General features: G+C 47.0%; 1 protein-coding gene across 8 annotated transcripts in view; it reads left to right on the top strand.

Annotated features, from left to right (window-relative positions):
- FHAD1 (forkhead associated phosphopeptide binding domain 1) overlaps positions 1-27,112 on the top strand; it is a 130,677-nt gene that overhangs the window by 7,127 nt on the left and 96,438 nt on the right. For 7 of the 8 annotated variants that reach the window (XM_046662089.1, XM_046662087.1, XM_046662084.1 and 4 more), the window contains exon 3: positions 17,881-18,087. The exons of the other annotated variant lie outside the window; for it this stretch is intronic. In XM_046662089.1, the coding sequence (XP_046518045.1) occupies positions 17,881-18,087 (207 nt within the window). The remainder of the gene's footprint in view (positions 1-17,880; positions 18,088-27,112) is intronic. 8 annotated transcript variants of the gene reach the window in all.

The following is a 27,112-nucleotide window of genomic DNA, read 5'->3' as shown; positions in this document are numbered from 1 at the left end:
AAGAGCTTTTCCTTCTCGCAGATAAGATGCAAGAGGGCAGCACTGAGGGCCTTGCTGGGCACCGGGAGGGGCTGCAGAACAGCTGGGGGTGGGAGGCATTGGGAGCTGGGTTTTTTTTTTTTTTAATTCAAGTTCATAATAGTTTACATCATTGTGAAATTTCAGTTGTATCTTATTTCTTGTCTGTCACCACATAGGTGCTCCCCTTTACTCCTTGTGCCCACCCCTTGGTCCCCTTCCCCTGGTAACCACTGAACTGTTTACTTTGTCCGTGTGTTTGTTCATATTCCACATACGAGTGAAATCATCTGGTGTTTGTCTTTCTCAGTCTGGCTCATTTCCCTTAGCATAATTCCCTCCAGGTCCATCCATGTTGTTGCAAATGGGATGAATTTGTGTTTTTTCTGGCTGAGTAGTATTCCATTGTGTATATATCCACCACATCTTTACCCAGTCATCAGTCGACGGGCACTTGGGTTGCCTCCATGTCTTGACTATTGTGAATAGTGCTGCAATGAACACAGAGGTGCATATGTTACTTTGGATTGTTGATTTCAAGTTGTTTGGGTAGATACCCAGGAGTGGGATGGCAGGGTCGTAGGCAGTTCTGTTTTTAGTTTTTTGAGGAACCTCCACACTGTGAGAAACTAGAGTAACTTTTCAAAGCACGGGCTTTGGAGACAGACAGACCTGGGTTAAATCTCATTGGGCCACTTTCTGGCTGTGTGACTTCGAGGGAATTCTTTCATCACTCTGAGCCCATTCTCCCCGTCCATAAACCACTTCCCTCGCAGGGTGTTTGTGAGGATTAAGTGAGAAATGCACTTGGCTGGCTGTGGTGCGAAGTAAATGATGCCGTGAAGTAAATGACGTCGTGATCGTTCTTACGGCCTCGTGAAATGGCGACTGAGAAGAATCCTCAGAGGGGCACAGGGTTGCGATGAAGAGCCGCTCATGTTAACAAGCTGTTTGGAAAAGGGACTAATGAGGACAGTTGTTATATAGTCAGAGAGTGAGTCGCGTTCATTGTATGAAAGTAATTGACTGTTTACTGCTCCTGGGACTGAGTTTAAGAAGTCAGTCACCACTGCCAGCAGCAGTCGCATTGATTTATGAAGGAATCAGCTGCATTTCAGAAGCACGAGCTTCTCCTGGCTCCCTAGAGAACAGATGATACATGAATTGTCAGATATTTTGTGAATAGAGTTTTGATGGATGCTTCTATCTTCTCTTAAACAAATTCTCTTCCTGAAGCGTAAATGAATCTGGGAGAGAAGATTCGTTTTAAAATAGGGTGTGAGGACACAGGTCCATTTTGAAGAATTGAAACCTGCAGACATGCCAACATTTTCCAGTTTTGCAAAACAAGACGAGGTGGAATGGTCCCTCTGCTGACCTCAGGGGGCCTTTCTGATCTGAAGAGTCATCCTTGATCAGCTATGGGCCACCCTGAGGAATAATTCAACTGTCAATTTATAGTTTATGTTATTTGTGCTACTAGAAGTCATTCCACTAAATAAAGTTCAGAAAACTGTATTAATAAAAAGCCATCCTTGAAATTACCCGGAGGGTCCATCTAGCAGGTGAATCCTCAAGAATAGACAGTCACACTTCTAAAGATTCCTGCTCATTTGCAAGGCTGACATGTTGTTTTCATTGTCGATATCGAAATGTTTCGACATCATTTATTTTTTCCGATAATGGAAGGTAGTTACATGCTTATTGTTTTAAAAAACTGGGAGAAAGCAAAATATAAAGAAGAAAAGAAAAGTCACTTGTAATCATTTGGCTCAGGGAAAATCAATAATGATATTTGCAGGGTTTTGCCCTCCAGACTTTTTTCTATATCCTGTAAGGTGTTTGGTCCCCTAATGGCAAAAGGAAGCCTCTTTTCGCCAGCCTAGGTTTTACTGTTGCTATCACTCATTCATTCCACACACGTTTACCTGGATCCTCAGCCCTGAGGCAAGCCTGGAGATACAGCAATGGCAGAATGAGATACAGTCCTGCAATCAGGTAGCGGCTAGGAGAGAGATACATAAGCCAAAGCATCCCACAATGGCGTGTATAGTTCCATTCCAACACTGGAGCTCTAAAGGAAAGGAAAGGAATAGGGAGAACAAAGATTCAACTAGAGAAGGGGAGAAGGGAACAGCACGTGCAAAGGCCCTGGGGTGGAGGAGCATATTGTGAGCCCAAGTGACTGAGAGAAAACCAGTGTGTCCAGAAGTAAGTGTGGGAAGGAGGAGGACTAAGAGGCAACAGGCCTCCTTCAAGCCACCATAAGGATTTTGAGTTTTGTCTGAAGAGTAATGGGAAGAAGGTACTGAAGGATTTTAAGCAAGGGGGAGACTTGCCTTTTGAAATGACCGTCCTGGCTGCTGTGTCAGACTAGCAGTCAGGAGCTCTGTTCAGAATCTCCCCTCTCCCGGCTTACACAGCTCGGAAGCCTCGGCCTTGCTCATTCCAGAGCTAAACCTTGTGAATTATACTTTGTGTGATTTGATGTGGCTTGCGAACTATAATTTTTGGAGAGGGATGTGGCTGTCATTTAAACTCCGCTGAGGGGGCCGGCCCCGTGGCCAAGCGGTTAACTCCCCGCTCTCCACTTCAGCAGCCCAGGGTTTCGCTGGTTCGGATCCTGGGTGCGGACGTGGCACCGCTCATCAGGCCATGCTGAGGCGGCATCCCACGTAGCACAACCAGAGGCACCAACAACTAGAATATACAACTATGTCCTGGGGGGCTTTGGGGAGAAGAAGAAGAAAATAAAAGAAAATTAGCAACAGATGTTGGCTCAGGTGCCAATCTTAAAAAAAAAAAGCAAAACCTCTGCTGAGAACGGGGCTCAGTTCTTCCAGAATTGCAAGCCAATGGTTGTTGAATTTTTCATATGTATAAGAGAGCTTGTTAAACATGAACCTGAGACATTCTGACCCCGTGGGTTTAGGGGAGGGCCCAGGAATCCTCACATTTATATGCTCCCGAGGTTCAGGTGGGGGGAGCGGGGTCCCGTGAAGATGGTTCTAGGACCACACTTTGAGAACCCCTCCATCAGTGCCCCCTCCCTCTCCCTTCTTGATCGCTGGTGCTTCTTCCCTTCTAACGTTGTGGGAGCTCCTGTTTGGCGGAGTGTGTGCGCGCGCATGCGTACGTGTGTGTGTGTGCGCACTTGCATGCGCATGTGTATACCGCTTCAATAAACTTTGTTTTGAGGAAGAGAGAAGCGACGGTTCAACAGTGGAGGACTGGCTGACCCAGCCCCTCCCCCAGAAGTCACTGGGTCCCACACTGCGGGGGTTTCAGGACCCCCTTGAAGACTGAGCTGTAGGACAGCCCAAGTCAGCGCAGTGCTGTGACTGGGAGGGTAGCGATGGGGGAGAAAAACCAAGGACAGAAATGAGAGTGATGAGATGCTCGTCCCTGCGCCTGCACCCTCAGTGGACGGCGTCCTGCCACCTGCTCTCTTCTCATTGGTGGAACAATCTGTCTGTCTTGCGTCAGTCTCTTCTCATATGGGATTTGAGGGTCATGGAAGAAGGCTGGCCTAACGAACACAGCAGAACCGTACAGCCACGTGACTCCTGTCCCTTTGCCTGGCACCTGCCGCTTCTGGGCTGCCTCTTAGAAAAGAACCATGGGAGCCTACACCATAATCTTGTTTGTTATTATTAAACCAGGCTGCCATGAGCATCCTGTTATTTACATCATTTCATGCACGCATGGGTATGTCTGCTGTGTCACAGGGCACGTACATCTGTAACTCTGATGGGCATTGCCACATTGCCCACCAGAGGGTCACAGATGTGGTGTCCCGCCAGCGGTTGACGCCTGTTTCCCACCCCCTCCCAGCATAGTGTGCCGTCGCCCTGAGGGATCTTTCCTGAAGGAAGAGGTGAAGTATGGTCCCCATGCCATTTTAATTCACATTTCTCTTATTATGAGTGAACCCCTACTTTTTGAGAGGTAAAGTGACAGGTGGACCTGGCCTGGGTAAGGATTCTTGCCCCTGCTCAGTCTCTGTAGGGAAATCCACAGAAAGAAACAGGCTGGGGTGGAGTGGGGGGGTGGGGGGAGTGGGGATGCACCTGCCGGCTCGTCTACCTGCGCTCGCTGGCTCTCCTTCTTGCCTGCGCTGTGCTCCCTCACTCACCTCGGCTCCTCCCCCAGCGCTGTTCTCTCTGGGGATTCACCCATCTGGTCTCATCAGTCCTCAGGGGACTTTTTTCTCCCCTTCTTGAGAACCGGCAGCTGGAACTTGGGGCTGATTTCATTGGTCATTTCCCACCACAGCAGTTGATGGGCCTGCCTTCCCTCCAGCAGGTGGAGGGCTTCCAGGGAACAAGGTCAGAGAAGAGGGCTACATTGTAATCTCATTTTTCTCATTGTTTTATTGTGGCAAAATACACATAGCATAAAATTTACCATCTTAACCATTTTTAAGTGTACAGTTCAGTGGCATTAAATACATTCACATGGTTGTGGCACCGTCTTCCCCATCCATCTCCAGAGCTCTTTGCATCTTGCAAAACTGAAACCCTGTACCCAATAAACAACAGCTCGCCATTCCCCCTCCCCCAGCCCCTAGCGACCACCATTCCACTTTCCGTCTCTATGAATCTGACTGCTCTGGATGCCTCATATCAGTGGAATCGTACAGTATTTGTCCTTTTGTGGCACGTATTTCACTTAGCAGAGTGTCTTCAAGGTTCGTCCACGTTGTAACATATGTCAGAAATTCCTTCCTTTTTAAGGCTGAATAATATTCCATTGCGTGTATTCCTGCATTTTGCGTATCCATCATCTGTTGATGGACACTTGGGTTGTTTCCACCTTTTGGTATTGCAAATAATGCCGTGAACATGGGTGTAAAATATCTTTTCAAGCCCCTGCTTTCAGTCCCTTTGGATACACACCCAAAAGTGGACTTCCTGGATCCTATGATAATTATTTTAAATTTTTTGAGGAAGTATCATGCTGTTTTCCATAGCAGCTGCACCAATTTACACCCCCACCTGCAGTGTACAAGGGTTCCACTTTCTCCACCTCCTCACCAACACTTGTCATCTCCTGTTTTTTTTTTTTATAGTAGCCATTCTAATGGATATGATTGGAAGATCACAATCTTTTGAATAGCACAAATAATGCAAACAGCCACAGCATACATTTATAGACTACTAACGATATCTCTCATGGTTTTACGTATATTCTATGTGTGTTCTGTGTATGTATTTACAGAGTTATGTCCTCAAAACAAGTCCTTTGGGGTAGGAACTACTATCATCATTACCCTCATTTTAAGATGTGGAAATGAGCATCAGAAAGGTTAAGTAACTTGTCCAAAGTCACACAGCTAGTCACAGGAGGTGGGGCTGGATTTCAGACTCTGGGCTGTCTGACTCAAAGCTTCTAGAGAAAGAAGCTTCGTTCTTTTTTTGCAGGGAAGGATTCGCCCTGAGCTAACATCTGTTGCCAGTCTTCTTTTTTTTTTTTTTCCCTCCCCAAAGCCCCAGTGCATGGTTGTATATCCTAGTTGTGAATCCTTCTAGTTCTTCTCTGTGAGCCACCACCACAGCATGGCTGCTGATAGACGGGTGGTGTGGTTCTGCGCCCAGGAACCGAACCAAGGCTGTGGAAGCAGTGAAAGTGCCAAACTGCAACCATCGGGGCTGGCTCTGAAGCTTCATTCTTTGGGTGTAAATTTAGCTTTGGGAACATCTGAAATCTAAATATCTGAATTCCTTATGAGGTCACCGGGATAATAAGGGAGTTGACTAAGTTGGGAAATTGCGTTGTGTGGGATCCTACCTGTGGCTGGTCAGTGACACTAGAATGGAGACTCTGCTGACCCGCATTCACACAGCGGGCTCAGGTGCGCCCTCTGGGGGGATCTGAGTAAAGAGGAAAGGGGACCCAGTGCTTTCCACGGAAGAGGGGGTTGGCCCTGAGGTGGAGACCCCCCGGGGAGGCCTGTCTGCGGTCGGGAGTGCCTCAGAGTAGACCAACCTGGAGCTCCTCTTTAAAGAGGAGCCTGGGGACTTGGGGGAGTAACTTCACCTGGGAGAAAGGAGCTAAAAAGCGTGTTGGTGGCAACGTGTAAAACGTAAGCCTGGCTGCACGTTTGGCGTCGAACTTGTTTGAAGATGGAAACTCCCTCTGAAAAGGCTTTGAAGCTGGGCAAGAACTGATGATCTTTGTTATCTGGGTGGGGGAACAGCAGGAGCGGCCCTGGAACAGAGCAGTCGAGGGCGTGAGCACAGCCGCAGCCTGGCCCTGCCCCGGTGAGCTCGGTGGCGCTGTCTGCGTCTGTGCCGCGGATGGCTGCAGGGGCTGGGTTAGGAGACTGAATCACTGTGGACGGCTTAGAACAGGGCCTGGCGGGTGGTAAACATTGTAGTACATTTTGGCTGTTGTATTTGTTTTCTGCTTAAAGCAGCACGAATTATTATCTTACGGTTCTGCAGGTCAGGGGTCGGGGTGGACTCAGCTGGTTCCTCTGCCCCGGGTCTCAGGAGGCCAAAATCAAGATGTTGGTGGACCCGGCCTCTTCTGCGGAGCCCCTGGGAAGAATCTGCTTCCCGGTCCATCAGGCAGTCAACTGGCAGACTCTTACCTGAGCCGTCACAGACTCAGGTCCCCGGTACCTTGCTGGCTGTCAGGTGGAGGTCAATCTCAGCCTCCAGAGGCCGCCCACAGTCTGCGGCTCATGGTCCCCTTCATCTTAAAGCAGCAGCAGTGGGTTGAGTCCTTCTCATGCTTCGAATCTGTCTGCCTCCCCTCCCCTCTGACTCATCTCTCCAACTCCAGCCAGAGAAAGTTCTCTGCCTTTAAGGGCTCATGGGATTAGATTGGTCTCACCTGGATAACCCGGGATAATCTCCCTAATTTAGGATCACTGATTGGTAACCTTTACGTCTGCACAGTCCCTTTTGCCGTGGCATGGAGCATAGTCACAGGCTCCAGGGATCGGGGTGTGGACAATCTGGGGAGAAATTCCGCCCACCACAGTCAATACTGTCTCTCGCCTGGGCTCTTGCCGTGGGCAGGGGGTGGTGGTGTGGGACTGGCCTTAGAGCTTTTCAGAGGAATCAGTAGCGTGCATACCAGGAGCAGTGGGGAAAGCTGGCTGATGAGCTGGGAGGGTGAGAATGTCATTGCCCGGGGATTCCAGGGAGGGGGGAGGTGGGATTTCAGGACGTGAGGTGAAGGGAGCACGTCAGCGTCTGCGGGCGGGAGGCAGTGTGGGGCCTCCCTGAACTGGGGGTTGGAGGGACACGTCTGAGAACTGAGGGGGTGGCACAGCAGCCCCCGCCTGTGGACAGAGTGAGAGGAGATGGAGACAACCCTAGAATGCTGGGGAGCGAGGCACCTGAGGGCAGGCGAAGGGACAGGAGCCGGCTCGGAGACCACGAAGCACTCGGGGAGGCAGGAGGGTGGCAGCGCTGTGGCCAGGCCGGGGGAGTCACACCAGCAAGAGCCGACAGCCACTGAGGGCCTGCTGTGCGCCGGGCCCTGTCCTCTGCACTTCTGTGCGTATTAGCTCATTTAATCCTTGCGAGACAGGGGCTGACCTCTCCCCCATTTTACAGATGAGGAAGCTGAGGCACAGACCGACTAAGCGCCTGCCTCGGATCACACAGAGAGGCTCAAGGGGCTGGGAGCGACTCCCAGGCAGCCCGACTTCGTGAACCCGCCCCTCCTCGGGGCTGTCCCCGGAGACAGGGCAGGAAGGATGTAGCTGACAGAGGAGCGAGAGGCCTCCTCTTTCCTCCTGCTCTAGATCCACTGTCTCACAGAGCCCGGCTGTTTCCTCATATCCCCACATTTACTATTTCTGCATGACATCCCTTGCCAGAGGTCATGAGCGGGGTGGACATGGGGGATGGGATGGCCAACACCCAAAAGGTAAAAAGAAACAGATTAAACACACACACGTGCACCAGTTCGTTTAAAAACCATTACCCTACTACCTTGAACATTTCTCCACGTAGTGCCTTTTGTCAGTCCTGTGAAGTGCAGCTGATCAAACTCATCTTTGCAGTACAAGAAGCCACCTCAGAGAAGCAAAGAGACTTGGCCCAGGCTGCACAGCTGGAAAGTGGCCGGGGTGGGACTTGAACTCAAGGCTTCCTAGCTCCAGAGCCCGGCCTCTTGCTTCTAATCCTGGAAGTTCTGACACTTGTTATACGTGCCAAAGTTCTAAGTGCTTTCGTATGTGTCATCTCAATTCTGAGCTAACCAGTAACTGGTAAGGCTGTTCTGTTGTTGGCCCCATTTACAGATGAGGAAACTGAGGCACCAAGAGAATAGTTCATTGCCCAAGGTCACCCAGCTAGCAAGTGGGAGAGCTGGACTTTGAGCCCTGGCCACCCACCTCGAAAGCCAGTCTAATAACCAGCACACCATCCTGCCCCTCTAACTCCTGAACCACCAGGCCACATGCCTCCCTCTGACAGCAGTGTCCAATGACACAGGGAGGCAGAGAGCCCCTAGGAGGCCACTGAGGACAGTGGCAGTGGGTTTAGGACTCAGTAGGAAAGGAACGCTCTTAGCAGTTTGACAGTGAAAGAATGGGGGCTGGGGGGCGATAGTGAGCACATTCGCAGGTTAGATGGAAGTTACCAGAATCTGGGTGAGACTGAAGATACAAAAGAGGAGATCATTGATGAGCCAGGACCAGACGAGGGTGAGATAAAGGCAAGACCACGCTGAGCGCCTTGGTGGCTGATGGAAGGGGACCGAAGGCCCTATCTGAGAGTTCCTCCATGCCTGGAAAGTCCAGGTCCTGGCATGGAGCAGAGGGCACATTCGCTGCGGTGGGGTGACAGAGGCGAGTGTCATGAAGGGACTCCCACAGAGGGCGAGGAACCACGAAGGATGGTGTGGTTCCCAGAGCTGATCAGAGTGAGGCGCTGTTCCCACCCCAGACCTGAGGGGTGAGGGCAGGACATGTCCTGGAACCCAGAGACCTGGAGGGCTGGGCAGAGTCCTCTGACAGGAGAGCTGCCTGCGGGGAGCTGTGTGACCCCACAGGTCTCTCTCCCTGCTGTTCCAATCTCTAATCTCCCATTGGCCAAACCCAACCAGAAACCAGAGGCAAGTCGCCGACCAGCCCGCTGACACAGCCGCACAGGCCAGCCCGCTGGGGCCGAGGGCGCGGTGGAGACGGGCGGGCGGGAGAGGATCAGGAGAAGCTTGTGGAGGACGCCCAGCAGGGGGTGGGAGTGAGGCCCTAGGAGGCTGTTAACGAGGTAGAAGGGAAGGCCAAAGACAGGGACCTGGTGGCTGGGGGCCCGAAGGGAGCAGCACACGGCTGGACTGCACTGGACTTGAGGACAGAAGTGTGAGGGTGGCGGGAAGCCTCAGGGGCAGAAACAGACTCGAAGGAGCTGGGGAGCTTGAGCAGGGACCCAGGCTGGGGGAGGTGCAGGGGCGTAGCCACCAGGAATGGATGGGAGAAGCAAAGGCCAGACACCTGGAGGAGGGGCAGGGAGGGAGGCTAAGGAAGGCTGGGCCCCCGGGGTTGTGATCCGCGTTCAAGGGGATGCAAGGCTGAGAACCAGCTCCCTATTGAAGGAAAGTTCCAAATATGGTTAGAGCCCTGGCGGCAGCCTGGTAACTAAATCAGCCTCTTAGGGAGCCTGCCTCAAAGCACGGTAGCGTGGGAGCAGGTGTCTCTTAGTGGATTTGTTGAAGTCTCAGTGTTTTATGGACTCAATATATATTTTTAAAAGGCAGGAGACTTTTAAAACATGCATTCATTTTCTATACTCAGTTCCACCCCTGAATAAATCACTCTCTCCTCTGAAAAGCAGAGGGTAGGAGGCCAGGGTACTGATTTTGGAATTAGACTTGGGTTCAAATTCTGACACTGCCAAGTGCCAGCATCTTGATGCTGGGTAAGTCACTTCATCTTAGCCATTTTTTAAATTGCAGTAAAAGACACACAACCAAAGTTACCATCTCGACCATTTTTAAGCGTACAGATCAGTCGTGCTAAGTGTGTTCACCATGTTGTGCCATCAATCTCCAGAACTTTTTCATCTTGCAAAACTGAAACTCTGCGCCCTTAAACGGCTCCCATTCCCCGTCCCCCCGAGCCCCGGGGAACCACCATTCTATTTTCTGTTTCTATGAGCTTGACTACTCTAGGCACTTCATGTAAGGGGAATCATACAAAAGTTGTCTTTTTGTGACACATTTCACTTAGCACAATGTCCTCAAGGTTCATCCAGGTTATACTGTGTGTGAGAACTTCCTTCCCTTTTAAGGCAGCATAATATTCCACTGTATGGATGGACCACGTTTTGCTTATCCATCATCTGTTGATGGACACCTGGGCTGCTTCCACCTTTTGGCTGTTGTGAATAGTGCTGCTGTGAACTTGAGAGTACAAATATCTCTTCCAGCTCCTTCTTTCAATTCTTTTGGGTCTATATCCGGAAGTGGACTTGCTGGATCATACACTCATTCTATTTTTCATCTTTTGAGGAGCTTCCATGCTGTTTTTCATATCAGCTGCACCATTTGACATTCCCAGCAGTGCAGTGATATTCATCATTTCTTTAGATAATTCTTGCCCATTTGTATGTCTCCGTTGGAGAAATGTCTATTCCAGTTCTTTGCCCATTTTTAATCAGGTTATTTGGGTTTTTTTTCATGAGTTATAGGAGTTCTTTATATAGTCTTCATGTTAACCCTTTTTCAGGTATATGATTTGCAAATATTTTCTTCCATTCCATAGATTGCTTTCACCCTTTTAATTGTGTTCTTGGATGCACAGTTTTTAATTTCGATGTAGTCCAGTTTATCTATCTTTACTTTTGTTGCTTGCTTTTGGTGTCATAGCCAAGAAATCACTGCGAGATCCAAAGTCATGAAGCTTTTCCCCTATGTTTCCTTCTAAGAGTTCTAAAGTTTTAGGTCTTACGTTTAGGTCTTTGATCCTTTTTGAGTTAATTTTTGTGTATGGTTTAAGGTAAGAGTCCAACTTCATTCTTTTGCATGCATCCAGTTTTCCCGGCATCATTTGTTGAAAAGTCTTGAATGGTCTTGGCACCCTGTCGAAAATCATTTGACCATATATGGGAGGGCTTATTTCTGGGCTCTCTATTCTATTCCATTGGTCTATATGTCTGACCTTAGGCCAGTACCATGCTGTTTTGATTACTGTAGCTTTGTAGCAAGTTTTGAAATCAGGAAGTGTGAGACCTCCAGCTTTGTTCTTTTTCTTTTCAAGATTGTTTTGGCTATTTGGATTCGATTTGGCTATTTAGGGTAGATTTTTCTATTTCTGCCAAAAATGCCATTGGGATTTTGATAGGGGTCGCATTGACTCTGTAGACCCTGCTGGGTAGTAAGGACGTCTTTACGATGTTAGGTCTCCTAATCCATGAGCACAGGATGTCTTTCCATGTATTTGTGTCTTTAATTTCTTTCAGCAACGTTTTGTAGTTTTCGGTGTACAAATCTTTCACCACCTTGGCTAAGCTTATCTCTAAATATTTTATTTTTTGATGCTATGGTAAATGAAATTGTTTTCTTAATTCCTTTTCCAGATTGCCTATTATTAGTGTATAGAAATGCAATTGAATTTTGTGTGTTGATTTTGTATCCACAGCTTGGCTACTGAATTTGTCTGTTAGTTCTAACAGGGTTGTGTGTGTGTGTGGAGTCTTTCAGATTTTCCACATGTAAGATCATGTTGTCTGTGAACAGAGCTAATTTTACTTCTTCCTTTCCAGTTTGGATGCCTGTATTTCTTTTTCTTGCCTAACTGCTCTGGCTGGGACTGTCAATACTGTGTTGAACGGAAGTGGCAAAAGCAGGTGTCCTTGTCTTATTCCTGATCTTAGAGGAAAGCTTTCAGCCTGTCACTGTTGAGTATGATGTCAGCTGTGGGCTTTTCATCTATGACCTTTATTACGTTGAGGTAATTTCCTTCTATTCCTAGTTGGTTGAGTGTTTTTATCAGGAAAGAGTGGTAAATTTCATCAAATGCTTTTTCTGCATCAATTGAGAGGATCGTGTGTTTTTTCCTCCTTTCTGTTAATGTGATGTATTACATGGATTGATTTTCACAAGTTGAACCGGCAACCCTGCATTCCAGGAAGAAACCCCTCCTGGCCATTGTCTATAATCCTTTTAATGTGCTGATGAATTCCGTTTGCTCTTATTTTGTTGAGGATTTTTGTGTCAAACTTCATAGGGGATATTGGTCTGTAGTTTCCTTTTCTTGTGGTGTCTTTGTCTGGTTTTTGGTCGTGAGGCAATGCTGTCCTCCCACGTCACCTTTTCACTCTCAGCTTCTTCATCTGTAGGATGGGGATGACACTAGAACCCCCTGTACAGGGCTGTTGTGCAGATTAAATGGGAGAATGCACACAAAATGCTTCAGCTCACAGGAGGCCCTCAAAATACGTTAGCTGGCGATGATAAGAAGAAGAATAATCGTAAAGACACGTTACCCCATAGTGGGACAGCTCAGGAGGATGGGGTTTGTACAGTCAGACGGTACCAGCAGCCGGGCTTCTGTCCAATAGTGGCTTTTAGCAATTTTCCAAGTAAAGGGAGGGCGGGGTCATAGAGGGATGAACTAGGAAGCTGTCTCTTGGCCCAACATGTGGCAAGGCTTGTCCCGTTTTGTGGAGTCATTCAAAATTTCCTGCTTACTTCGATTTCTTAATAATGGCTTGATAGCTTTTGAGGAACTGAAAGCCACGAGGCCTGGGAAAAGCAAAACAAAATGTGACACACAGAGTTTCTCTCTTTGATGAGTGATCAAGGCTCCACAGAACCCACAGATCAATAGGAATGTTAGGAAGATGACCCGGGGGGGCATTTCCCAAAGAACTGATGCATTTTAATGTTTTTTTCAATGGGAATGTGATGAAGATGATGTGGCATTTCCCAAAGAACTAATGTGTTTGAATGGGTTTTTTAATACTTCCTTTTTTAGAACAGTTTAGGTTTACAGGAACTGGAGCAGATAGTAGAGAGTTCTCATATCTTCCCCCACCAACACACACAGAATTTCCCCTATTATTAACATTTTGCATTAGTGTGGTACACGTCTTACAATTGATGAACCAATATTGATATATTATTATTAACTAAAGTCCATAGTTTACGTTAAGGTTCACGCTTTGTGTTGTACATTCTGTGGGTTTTGACAGATGTACAATGACAAGTATCCGCCATTACAGTATCATCCAGAATAGTTTCACTGCCCTAAAAATCCCCGTGTTCCACCGATTCATTCCTCCCATCTCCACCTGAGCCCCTGGCAAGCAATGATCTTTGTAGTGTCTCTGTAGTTTTAGTTTTTTTCAGAATTTCATACAGTTGAAATCATACAGTGGGTAGCCTTTCAGACTGGCTTCTTTCACTAAGCAAAATGCATTTAAGTCTCCTCATGTCTTTTTGTGACTTCATAGCTCATTTCTTTTTATCACTGACTAATATTTCATCGTATGGGTGTACCACAGCTTGTTTATCCATTCACCTTTTTTTTTTTTGAGGAAGATTAGCACTGAGCTAACATCTGCTGCCAATCCTCCTCTTTTTGCTGAGGAAGACTGGCCCTGAGCTAACATCCGTGCCCACCTTCCTCTACTTTGTATGTGGGACGCCTGCCACAGCATGGCTTGCCAAGCGATGCCATGTCCGCACCCGGGATCCGAACCGGCGAACCCCGGGCCGCCGAAGCGGAATGTGCACACTTAACCGCTGCGCCACCGGGCCAGCCCTATCATTCACCTTTTAAAGGATGTCTTGGTTGCTTTCAGTTTTGGGCAATTATGAATATAGATGCTATAGGCATGTATCCAAAATCAATGAGTCTTAAAACTCAGCAATAAGAAAACAAACATCCTAATTTAAAAATGGGCAAGAGATCTGAACAGACGCTTCACCAAAGAATATATAGAGATGGCAAATAAGTATATGAAAAGATGCTGAACATCATATGTCATTAAGGAATTGCAAATAAACATGGAATATCTCTTCATTTATTTAGATCTTCTCTGATTTCTTTCATCATTTCATAGTTTTCTTAATATAGATCTTGTGCATATTTTGTTAGATTTATACCTAAGTACTTCATTTTTTTGGTGCTAATATAAATTGTATTGCGTTTTTAATTTTAAATTTCAGTTGGTCATTGCTGGTCTAGAGGAAAGCAGTTGACTTTTGTATGTTACTCTTGTATCCTGTAACCTTGCTAAAATCGCTTATTAGCTCCAGGAGAGTTTTTTGGGGGTCAGTTCTTTGGGATTTTCTACATAGAAAATCATGTCAGCTGCAAACAGAAACAGTTTTATTTCTTCCTTCCTAATCTATATACTTTTTATTTCACTTTTCTTATTTCATTAGCTAGGACATCCGGGTCGATGTTGAAAAGGAGTGGTGAAGGGGACATCTTTGCCTTGTTCCGCATCTTATTTGGGAAGTTTCTAGTTTCTCGCCGTTAAGTCTGATGTTAGCTTTAGGGGTTTTGTAGATATTCAATATCGAGTTGAGGAAGTTCCCCTCTATTCCTAATTTGCCAGGAGTTCTTTTTTTTTTTTCCATCATCCACCTTCTATCATCATGTGATTTTTCTTCTTTAGCCTGTTGATGTGATGGATTACATTAATTGGTTTTCAAATGTCCAGCCAGCCTCGCGTACCTGGGGTAAATCCCACTTGGCTGTGGTGTAGAATTCTTTTCACACATTATTGCAATGCTTGCTAATGTTTTGTTGAGGATTTTGCATCTATGTTCACGAGAGAGATTGGGCTGCAGCTTTCCTTCTAATATCTTTGTCTGGTTTTGGTGTTAGAAAATGAGTTAGGAAGTCTTCCCTCTGCTTCTGTTTTCTGGAAGAGATTGTGGAGAACTGGTATCACATTTTCCTTAACGGTTTGATGGAATTCACCAGTGAACCCATCTGGGCCTGGTGCTTTCTGTTTTTGAAGGTTATTAGTTATTGATTCAAATTCTTTAATGGGCCTATTTATATTGTTTATTTCTGGGGCCTGCCCAGTGGTGCAGCGGTTAAGTTCACATGTTCCGCTTCAGCAGCCCAGGGTTTACCGGTTTGGATCCCGGGTGCGGACATGGCACCGCTCAGCAAGCCATGCTATGGCAGGCATCCCACATATAAAGTAGAGGAAGATGGGCATGGATGTTAGCTCAAGGCCGGTCTTCCTCAGCAAGAAGAGGAGGATTGGCAGCAGATGTTAGCTAAGGGCTAATCTTCCTCAAAAAAATTTTTTTAAAAAAATAGATTGTTTATTTCTCCTTGTGTGAGTTTTGGCAGATTGTGTCTTCCAAGCACTTAGTCCATTTCATCTAAAGTATCAAATTTGTGGACATAATTGTTCATAATATTCCTTCATTGCCCTTTTAATATCTGTGAGATCATAGTGATGGTCTCTCTTTCATTTCTGGTTTTAGTACTTTGTATCTTTTCTGGTTTTTTTCTTGGTTAGCCTGCTAGAGGTTTGTCAGTTTTATGATCTTGTTAAAGAACCAGCTCTTGGTTTCATTGACTTTTCGCTATTGTTTTCCTGTTTTTTATTTCGTTTATTTCTATTCCAATTCTTGTTTCTTTTCTTCTGCTTGTTTTAGGCTTCCATTGCTCTTCTTTCTCTAGTTTCCTAAGGTGGAATCTTAGATTATTGATTTTAGATCTTTCTTTTTTTCTAGTGTAGGCATTCAATGCTATAAATTTCCCACCAAGCACTGCTTTTTCTGCATTCCACAAATGTTCCTAAGTTCTATTTTCATTTAGTTCAAGATAGGTTTTCATTTCTCTTGAGACTTCTTCCTTGGCCCATATGCTATTTAGAAGTATGTTCTTTAATCTCCAAATATTTGGGAATTTTTCAGCTGCTATTGATTTCTAGTTTAATTCCATCATGGCCTGAAAGCATACTTTACATAATTTCTATGTTTGGGGGCTCTGAATGTGGTCTGTCTTGGTGACTGTTCCATGTGAGCTTGAGAAGAATGTGTGTTTTGTTGTTCCATGAAGCAGTGTGTAGATGTCGATTAGATCTGGTTGGTTAATGGTGCTGTTCAGTTCAACTTTATCCTTACTGATTTTCTGCCTGCTGGGTCTGTCGTTACCGTTAGAGGGATGCTGACGTCTCCAGCTGTCATAGTGAATTTGTCTATTTCTCTTTGCAGTTCTGTTAGTTTTTGCCTCACGTATTTGGATGTTCTATTGTTAGGTGCATACGCATTACGGATTGTTACATCTTCTTGGAGAATTGACCCCTTTGTCATTAGGTAATGCCTTTCTTTGTCCTTGGTAACTTTCCCTCCTCTTAATTCTGCTCTGACATTAATACATCTACTCCTGCTTTCTTTCTGTGTTTCAATATTTTGAGTGCTAAAGAGTTTGGTAGAAATTCGCAAAGTGGGTAAGAGCACAGAGCTTTGAATTAGGCAAACCTGGGTACGAGGCTAGTCCAGCTGGGTGCCTTTGGACAAATTTAATCATTCTATGCCTCACTCTCCTCATCTACAAAATGGGGAACTATCCTTTGGGTTATTGTGAAGATGAAATGGGATAATGCAATAAAGCACTTAGCAAATTTCCTGACTTGTAATGTTTAACATATTCTACTAATATAAGCAATTATATTAATTAATATAAGCTATTATTGTATTGTATTATTAATAGAAGCTATTGGTGATTATTATACTGTGGGACTTCCGTGTAGATTCTAAATGCAAGCCCTCTTGGTGTGACAGTTGGATGAGGCACTCTGAGAAGATAACTTAGAAAATAATTGTCAAGTCTCGGGCTGGAGTGGATGTCTCACAGGCAGTGTTCTGAAAAGACAGACGACGTCCCATGTGCCTGCAGCACCCAGCCCGGGCCCCACGGCCGAGGGAATGTGCTATTTCCTCCAGAGGGCTGAGTTTTGCTTGCTGTTTTTATTAAATAGAAACTACAGAGTAGCCTTCTGCTCCCTCCCCCCTACTCCCAACTCACTGTCTGGGGTCCCTTTCTTTTGGGAAACATGGTCACACCAGGCCTCCTGTTGAAAAGTAGATCATCTTTGGTTAGATAAATTCTGACTAGCTTTTAAGAAGCAACAGGAATAACTAATCACATAAGAAAACCTTCATTGTGCATCAAAGTTTTTAAAGGTAGTTATGAAACTACGTTCTGTGGAATGATCTCAATTTTGTTTAAACTTTTTAAAAAGATTCTAAGCACAGAAAAAAGACTGGAAGGATGTGACCCACACTGTTAACAGTGCCTGTCTCTGGGGCATGGGATCCTAAGTGATTTTAATGTTGTCTTTGTGCTTTTCTCTAGTTCTCATTTTCTCCAATATTAAGAAAAACATGTTATTTTAAAAATGGAGAGAACAAACAAATGAATACAACAGTCGTTACAATCCTCCCCTCAACCGTGTGTACCCCATCCATGGACCTGGCATTTTCCTTGCAGAAAAATCGACAGTTGTCACTTGCCAATCAACCTTTCTCGTTTGTGTTTGGGCCATTTCTGTCTTCTGTCCTGGCGTGAGGGACAACCACAGGCGCACCTGCGTGGGGTCAGGGAAATAGAACTAGGAAGTGGCCGATCCCCTGGCTGAGCACGTGCCCATGCAGAACCCCAGGCTCCCTTGGGTCTGGAGTCAGACCGAGCACAAAGCCCAGCCCCACCACACACTAGCTGTGTGGCCCTGGGCAAGTCACTTACCCTCCCTGACCCTCAGCATCCTCCTTTTAAAATGAGGATTGTGGTGACCATCGGGTAAGATGTAGGAGGTAACGGGCTTAGCACATTATGGCGACCAATGCTCCCTAGTAAATGTTAGGGCCCCGTCATGATGCTTGTTTTCATGCCACGACTGACCTCCTCATGCATTTCAGTCTCCTGACATTGACAACCATCACGCGCTCATTGAATATAATGAAGCCGAGGGCAGCTTTGTGCTCCAAGACTTCAACTCCCGCAACGGCACCTTTGTCAACGAGTGCCACATTCAGAACGTGGCCGTGAAGCTGTTACCCGGAGACATCCTGAGGTTCGGGTCCGGAGGGCTCACCTACGAACTGGTCATCGAAAACCCACCCTCGGTGAGTCCAGGCCCCCGCGGGGTAGGGGGGGCTACAGGTGCTGTGCTGTGCTGTGCCGCCTCGGTGCAGTCCAGGGCTCAGAGACAGCCAAAGGTGAGCCTCGTGCGGAGCGCGTCGCGCCGATTCCACGCTGCGCACACGAGCGGCGGCCGCGGGACTCGATTCTGCGAAGTTCGGACCCATCCGGGTGGGTCCTGGGGACGAGCGGGTCCTTGCGCCCTCTTCTGGGCTTTTCGTGGAGTTACATGCAAGAGTTGCCAACACGAACGACTAGACTAGAGCGTTTTTCCTGAAAACGTGAAGCTTGGCGATGGGGGTGGAAAGGTGAGCGCTTTTGGAAAGTCGGAGATAGATGCTTCCTTGTTAGGCAGACCAGCGCTCTGCAGCTTCCTAGCTTTGTGCCCTCGGCCAGGGTTCTTGGATGCCTGGGTCTTGGTCCCAGGACGGTGCGAGGCATTGAGAGAGTGTGTGTGTGAGGCATCCGAGTCAGTGTCCAGCCCGAGCAGACTGTCCCCACGCAGCAGCTGTTGCTATGCTCTGGATAAGAAATGTCGCTGGCATCACGGCCTAAAGTATGGCCCCTGTTTAAGCCGCACGTAACATAAAACTTGCCTGTAAAAGCTCAGCCACAAGAACATCCTCTTCACCAGGGAGGCAGGATAGGTGAGTGGTTGGCGACACAGGCTTTGCTCAGAATCCCAGCTCTGCCCCTTGCTTACTCTTTGTGCTCCTGAGCAAGCCACTGGACTCTTTAGAACCCAGTTTCCTCATCTACAAAATGGGGCCAAAGACAGCAGTGACCTTGCAGGCTTGTCTCGAGGGCTGAATGAGATGATTATAATTGGAAAACTCCCGGCACAGTGCCATTCATGGTGAGCACACAATTGATGTCTGTCGTATGTGTCCCGGAGCGATGGTGTGTTCATCTCTCTCCCCACCAGCAAGAACGCTGCATGGACTGAGACCCCCGAGGCTTAAAATCCTTTCTGGGACAAGGCTGGGTGTAAATAAATAAAATGTAGAGGATCTAGACAGAATCCTGGGGTTCAGGGCCCACAGGCAGCTCTAAATATGCATTCCAACGAGCTCGTCCGCATCCCCAGGCCACAGGGCCTTCATGCCACATCCATCACATTTGGCTTTAAGAATCTGGGGCAGGTTTTTTTGCTGCTGTTCAGCTGCCTTTTCCTCCTTGGGCCAACATTAAAGTGTGTTTGCTCTTGGATGCTCCGGGGTCCACCGGCAGCAGCGTGGAGGGGCTCCTGGCCTGGCGTTGACCTGATCAAGGGTTCTTTTTTTTTTATTAAAGATTGGCACCTGGGCTAACAACTGTTGCCAGTCTTTTTTTTTTTTTTTTTTCCTGCTGTATCTCCCCAACTCCCCCGTACACAGTTGTATATCTTAGTTGCAGGTCCTTCTAGTTGTGGGATGTGGGATGCCGCCTCAACGTGGCCTGACGAGCGGTGCCATGTCCACGCCCAGGATCTGAACCCTGGGCCGCCGCAGCAGAGTGCACGAACTTAACCACTCGGCCACGGAGCCGGCCCCTGATCAAGGGTTCTTAAGACAGGTTCTAAGGGTCCTCCATGTTGGAACCACGTGAGGAGCAGACCAACAACGCAGATCCATGGGACTCACCCCGTGCCCAAGGACTCATACTTAGAGTTGCTGGATAAAATACAATACACCCAGTTAAATTTGAACTTCAGGTAAATACCAAATCATTTTTCAGTATGTCTCAAATATTGCAAAGGACCACTTATGTTAAAAAAAAAAATTATTTGGTGTTTGCCTGAAATTCATATTTATTTATTCACTTATTTATTTATGCCAAATCTGTCAACCCTACAAGTACTTGGAATGGGGCCTGGAAATATGCATTCTCACAGGCTCCCTGGTGATTCTGATGCACCCCGAGAGTAGGGAAACCCACATTTAGAATCATTTATATGGAGCATTTGCAGATTTTTTTAGGAACCACCAAAAAAAATGGAATGTCGAACCCCAAGGCTGTAAATCCAAATTTGTGAAGTTTGAGTCAATGTTTCTCTAACATCTCTGATTGCAAGAATTTTTCTGGAATGTTCAATAAAGTTACAGGTTCCCAGGCTCCCTCCCTGGGAAATTCTGATTTTGTGGCTTGACAGTCCCAGGGTGGGGAATGATATCTGCATTTTTTTCTTTTTATACAAAGATATTTATTGAAATATTATTTATAGGGGCATAAAATTTGATACCTAAATATTCAGCAAGAGGGGGCATTGTTTAATAAAATACAAGGACTTCCTTCATATGTGGAATACTATGCTGCTTTTTTTTAAAAAAAGCTTTATTAAGATGTAATTGACATGCAATAAACTGCACATGTTTGAAGTATCTAGTTGGATAGGTTTTGGCACATGTATGCACCTGTGAAACCATCGCCACAATCAAGACAGTGAACATCTCCATCGTCCCAGAAGTTTCCTCATCGACATGGCAGTTGTCTCCTTGCTTGCTTTACACAGCTCCTTTGAAGTACAATTTAAGTCACATAAACTTCACCTATTTTAAATGTACAATTCTGTCCACTTGAGTATATTTATAGAGTTATACAGCCATCACCACAGCCTACTTTCAGAACATTTCCATCCATTCTCATCACCCTAAAAAGAAACTTGGGAGGTACTTAGTTCTTTTATTTGTTTGTTTTTAATTTTTAATTCTTGAAATTGTGGTAAAATACACGTAAAATTTATCATCTTAACCATTTTTAAGTGTGCAGTTCAGTGGCCTTAAATACATTCACGTTGTCGTGCCACCATCTCCTGAACGTTTTTCATCTTCCCAGAAGGAAGCTGTGCCCATTGAATAAAATTCCCTCTTCCGTCCTCCCCCGGCCGCCGTTCTTTCTGTCTCGGTGAATCTGACCGCTCCAGGTGCCTCAGATAAGTGGGGTCTTACAGTGTTTGTCCCTTTGTGACCATCTTATTTCACTTAGTCTAATGTCCTCAAGCTTCATCATGTTGTAGCACGTGTTGAATTTCCTTCCTTTTTAGAGCTGAGTAATTCTCCACTGTGTGTGTCTATCGCATTTTGTTTCTCTCGTCATTGGTCAAATGGCTTGAGTTGCTTCCACCTTTTGGTGATTGTGAATAAGGTCTGTTAGGAACATGAGCGCACAGACGTGGAAGAGCTGCTTCATTTTAAGAGATGCTTCTTACATCAGATAAATGTGGGAAACAGTGATGAAGATCTCTAACCTTGACCAGAGAAGGAAGAGGATGCTTTGTCAAAAGAGAAACCGGTAAAGTACAGGAAGGGTCACTGACACTGATGATGCTATGCTGAGCGATTCCCCTGCTTTCCCTTATTTAACGCTTACAACAGCTTATGAGGCAGGAGCTCTCTTAATCCCCGTTTTACAGACAAGGAATCCAAAACTCAGAGAGACTAAGTAATTTCCCCAGGGTCACACAGCTAGTCGATGCGCATTAAACTCTATCCCCACCGGCAGATAACGGAGGGAAGAAAACCATTGAGTCTGATGCTAGAGGTAGAGCTGAGCAGTATCACCGACTGGTTTTCAAATAGAGCAAATCACACTTTTATGGTCACTTGGATATACACATATTTTTTAAACTCCTTTCTATATGCACTTGTGTCCCGCTTCGTTCTCTGAGTGACTGCAGGCAGCTGCGTGGATGTTCCCCCACGCCCCGGGCACTTAACAGCAGCCTGAGCCTTTCCAGGAGCCACTTTCCCCGGCAGGACTCCCCCCTCACACACACACAAGTACTCTCTCCTCCAGTGTTTGGGGGACCCTTGTGCCAGCGTCCCCCAGGCTCTTACTAATGGAGGGGCTGTGCTGGGCCTGAGCGAGGGCAGCCTCGTGGACCGAGTAACACATTCCTACAAATCCCACTTCCTGATGACCCAGACCTGCAGGCTATTTAAAAAAGAAAGGAAGAAAAAACGAAAGAGGAAGCCTTGAAGAGCATCTGTCATCAAATATTTTGAGGCCCAGTTTGTCTAAGAAATTTGTGGCTGTCTGGATTCCTGCCTGCTCTTGTTTCTCATTGATTTCTTGGGCCCCAGGCGAGGACGCTGTGTTTCCTCCTGGAATGGAGTTTCCAGGGAGGGTGGTCCTGATGTCATAGGGGTTGGCTGTGATCGGAACTGTTCTTTTCCTGACCAAGAATCCCCAAATGGAAACATCTATTTCAGGCTTTGTGGTGAGCACAACTGATTGAGGGTGATGTGACAGCGTTTTATTGGGGGAGGGGGCGTCGGGGAGCAGTTAGGGAACTCAGTGTGTTTGCAGATCTCGGGGAGCAGTTAGGGAACTCAGTGTGTTTGCAGATCTCGGGGAGCAGTTAGGGAACTCAGTGTGTTTGCAGATCTCAGGGAGCAGTTAGGGAACTCAGTGTGTTTGCAGATCTCACAGTGGTTAGAGCGTTGTCCTGAAGTCGGGCTGAGCCGAGTGCAGTCCCACCCCTGCTCTTGTGCCAGCCGTGGGATCGGGCACAGGTGACTTCATCTCTCAAAGCCTCCAGTCCTCTTGCTGTAAAACTGGGGCCATGATAGTCCCTACCACGCCGAGTGACTGCGGCCGTATGCGGGCAGTGCCTGGGAATTGCTGAGCCCCGCGTCTGGCCCCTGTGATAGGCACACGGTAACTCTCAGCTTTGGCATCAAGGGAACATGCATCTTAGCAGCCAGGACGCCTCCTTTGTGAGTGTCCGTTTGGACAGGAAACCTCTCGAGACTTCCCCAGCTAACGGATGGATACACTTGCAAATAAATCACCCATGGAATGACATCCCAGATGGAAAAATGTAAAGAAAAGCTCTTGGTTGACAAACTATGTTGGCAGCCAGGCTGTGCCCAGGAGGGTCCTTTGTAAATCATAGCTCTTTCACCAAAGTTTAACCCAGGGCTGCCACGTTGCACAACCCCGGGGTCACCATTCACATCATGGGCCACATGGATGGCGCCCCCTGGGGTTGTGCAGGACGTAGCTGCAGGGCCATTTGCAATGCCTGGAAGCAACCATTAAGTCCTAACATAACCTCTGCCTCAGCACCCAGTGTGGGAGATTGAAGTCACAGGGTCAGGTGTGGCCGCCCTGTTGTGGACTGTTTGTTGTTGCTTTCTTAGTGCTTTCTGATCTCCAGGAAGGGAGGGGTGGAAACAAGCTGTCTTATTCACGGTGGGGTGTTCCTATAAAGCAGCTGGGTAAGGAAACCTGCATCACCCAAATGTATAAATCGTGTCTTTCTTTGTTCTGAAATATGGCAAATCTAATGAAAATGCCCAGAATGAAGAAAGGAAGCGGGGTGCCACAAATGCTGTGTTGGTTGTTTCACGAATGGGCTGACAGCTCCTTGGCCGCCGTCTTCCTCTCCCCTCGCATGGTTCATCCTCAGTGACTCAGGATCAGGCTCTGAGCTGACCTGACCACGGGGCCAGCTGGCAGCCTCCACAGCGGTACACATGATGGCCCGCCTTTGGCCTTCCCTGTAGCCTGCTCTGCTCCCTTCCCAGTCCACCCAGACTCTCCCATGTGACTGCTGGATCCTGTCCTCTGTCCTTCTTGCAACGTCATGACATCCTGCCCAGGCAAAGAGCGCCCTCTATCGCCATATTCCTTGCTGCTCACCGCTGTCAGGGGAGGCTCTGCAAGGTACCGTGAAGAAAACAGGGGCCTTGGAGTTGGCGAGACCCAAGTTCAAATTCCAACTGCAATTTATTTATCCTTCCTGGGCTTCAGTTTCCACTTCCTGGCAAGCAGGCACTCATTAATCACAGATCCTCTTTTCCCCTTTCAGAATTTTTCTAGAGGTGATGGGACCGCCCCTGTCGTTGTATAAACTGATGCCCACAGAGTTTCAGCGACCTCCCCAAGGTTATGTATTGGCTACAGCCAGAGCCAGGATTAAAAGGCAGCCCTTCTGAGTCCCGGGGGGTCTAGGAGGTGTTGCCTACCGGCTTGGAGCACCAGGGTGCCGTGGGAGCCTGGGCAGGTCCTTCACAGCAGGGCAGGTAGGGCAAGTCCTGCCGATCCGAGGCCAACCTGCAGTTAGTTCCACGTGCTGTTGGGGAAGACAGATCGTGTGGTAGAAACGAAAGCCACGGATAATAGAAGAAAACGCAGCTCCAGTTACGAGCTTCGTCATTTGCCTCCAGCTTTCTGCCGTGGTACTGCTGCAGCTCATTATTATGTACCCGAAGTGTTCTGAGCATGTCATAGGCTCACAACTTCTCACAAACTGAGAAGGAGCTCTCATTATCCCTATTTTATAGATGAGGCACAAAAATGACACAGTCATCCGGTCACACAGATGGTGAGGGGCAGAGAAGGGAGCTGGACCAGATTCTGTTTAATGCTGAATCCCGTGTTCTTAACTAAAGGAGGGCAAACTACTGCCCATGGGCCAAATCCAGGCCGTCACCTGCTTTTGTAAATAAAGTCTTATTGGAACACGGCCATCCCATCCATTGCGTGTTCCCTCTGTCTGCATTCCTGCTACAACGGCAGAGTTAGCTGGACAGCTCACATGGTACACAAAGCTGGAAATATTTTACTGTCTGGCTCTCTACAGAAAATCTTTATCGACATATGCCCATACACTATCTCCACTGCCTCTCTCATCTTACTGGGTTTCTGAAAGAAGAGCTAAAAATAGAGGTGGGGATAGGGAGAAAGAACGAACTCAGATTCGGCCCTACTATGTGGCAGGAACTGTGCTGGTTAGTTGCTTGTGTGGTTAACCAAGGAATGAGAAAAAGCAAACAAGCTGAAAAAACAGACTTGAACAGGCTTTTCATCATTTCTTTAGAAAAGAGCTGAAATACATGGTTCTAAATATACACATATATGTATTTGCATATATAGCAATAATTATATTGAGATACATCTAATAAATATACTAGACATTAACATATAATATATACAACAGATACAATTAGAAATTTTACCTGTTTTTTCAATTGGGAACTTTTCTTTTAAAACTTTGGGATGTTTTCCACAGTGTAACTTTTGAAGCTGAAATCTGGGGTTGTAGTCTGAAGCCTGCTGTAGCTAGAGAACTGATTGTTTGATCAAAGTTTCTGTATGTTATGTTTCACTGCTTGTCTTATGGTCAGTTCCTTGGTCTTGAATCACTTCTTCTCCAGGCCACTGCTCTGCTTTTATCAGTTTAAAGGTAAGTTTCGTGCGTGATTACAGTCTGGTGGGTTTTATTTGAGCGTGTCATAACCTGTATAACACCTTTCATTCCGAGTACATAATGATGCTTGTGCTAAAGTCTCAGTAAGTGTGTTGTCCAGGAAATTTTATTGTTTGCAAGTGTCAGAAACCCAACTCAAACTAGCCTAAGCCAAAAAAAAAAAAGGCTCATGTAACTCAAAAGGCCAAATATACCAGCTTCAGGCCTAGCTGGATCCAAGTGCCCAAATGATGGTCAAGAATCTGTCTCTTTCATCTCTGTTAGCTTCACAATGTCAGGCAGTCTCTCACCTCACCCATAGTGAGGTGGCCGCCAGCAGCCCCAGCACCCTCCAAACCTAGCAGCTCCAGGAAAAGAGCAAGCTTCTTCATTGGCTTGGATCATGTGCCTCTCCCTGAACCAGGCACAGAGGCCAGGGGCATGGAATGCTCTGATTGGCCAGGCCTGGGTCATGGTTCCTCTCCTGCAGTGGAAGGAATCAGCCCCACCAGAATTATATGAACTCAGAGTTATGGGGGGTGGGGGGGTCTCTTCCACAAAGAATTAAGGTACCCCTCCAGAAGATGGAAAAATGGATGCTGCGTAGGCAAAAACAAAAACAGATGTCCATGATATTAGGAAACGTTCCTCCTGCCTAAACGGAACCTCCCTGACAGGATTCAGGACTAGGGATTTGGGGGGGAAATGAATAATCCACTTCTCTGTTGGAAAAGTCCCAGGCCCGTCTCAAGGAAGCAGAGAGACTCGCTCCTCTGTTCTGGTGAACGAGTGTGGTGAGCAGCTCACGGAGTCGGTGGTTATTTGCCCATCCCTGGGGAGGGTGGCATTTCCATCTTCGTGGGACCTTCGAATGGATCCTGTTCTTGAGAAGCATGTGGCTTTGCCTGGACCCAGGGTTGAGTCACTGGTGATTGACTGAATGACCAGAGAGCACGGCCACCTCAAAACAAACCTCTTGCTAGTCAAGCTTTGTCATCTCCAACCTGATCCCATAGGATTTTCTCCACACTGTGCCTTACAACTCCTGTGGGGACCTGCTGACGCGATGAGAGATCCTGAGACCAGGGGTTTTATATCAAAGGAGATTTTTCGAGGCCAGTGAAGTGGAGGGCAGGGGGCAGCACGCAGCCTCAGGCGCAGTGTCCTCAGCAGAAACTCACACCAAAGGACTCCTGAGATCTGTGGGGTCATCAGATGTCTACAGACCACAGAGTCGACGTCGGGGAGGATGAGGGAGCGGTGCCGCCTGAGGCCTTGGCATCCTGGCGAAACAGCACCCAGGGCCAGCCCAGGAACTGGGGACCGACGGGGGCTGCCTGCCGGTTCCTCTGACTGATCACACTCTGTTGTCCAACTAGAAGCACGTCGCTGCTTCTCGTTTCTTAACTTAGTTGATGATCATTCACTCATTCATTGACTCTGTCAATCTGGCAAGACTGAACTGAAATAGGCCAAGTCTAGGGGTAGAAAAGGCTATTTGCAAAAATCTGGGTGTTTCCCCATTAGACTCTATTTCCCCTTTTAGAGACTGACCGGGAAGCTAATTAGAACTTGAAAACAAAAGAAAAACCGTAAGCTGGAAGATTAACAAAAAAATGGGAAATTTTGATGGGCCGGATCTTGTTCACCCCAGCTGGTAAAAATCCAAATGAACGACTTTTCTGAACCGCTCAAAGGGACCTACTTCTTCAAGCTCCAAAACCTAGAAATAATATAGAACTTGGCGGTTTTGTGTTCTAGATGTATAATCCTGATTTCTCACATTGCAAACCCTGAACATACTTTATCCTTCCCTCGGGGACTTAGAATTTTCG

The sequence above is a fragment of the Equus quagga genome, chromosome 5 (assembly GCF_021613505.1).
Source record: "Equus quagga isolate Etosha38 chromosome 5, UCLA_HA_Equagga_1.0, whole genome shotgun sequence".
In the NCBI taxonomy this organism is placed as follows: Eukaryota; Metazoa; Chordata; class Mammalia; order Perissodactyla; family Equidae; genus Equus; species Equus quagga.
The sequence above is the reverse complement of the archived record's forward strand: the minus strand, read 5'-3'. Positions and strand labels throughout refer to the sequence as shown.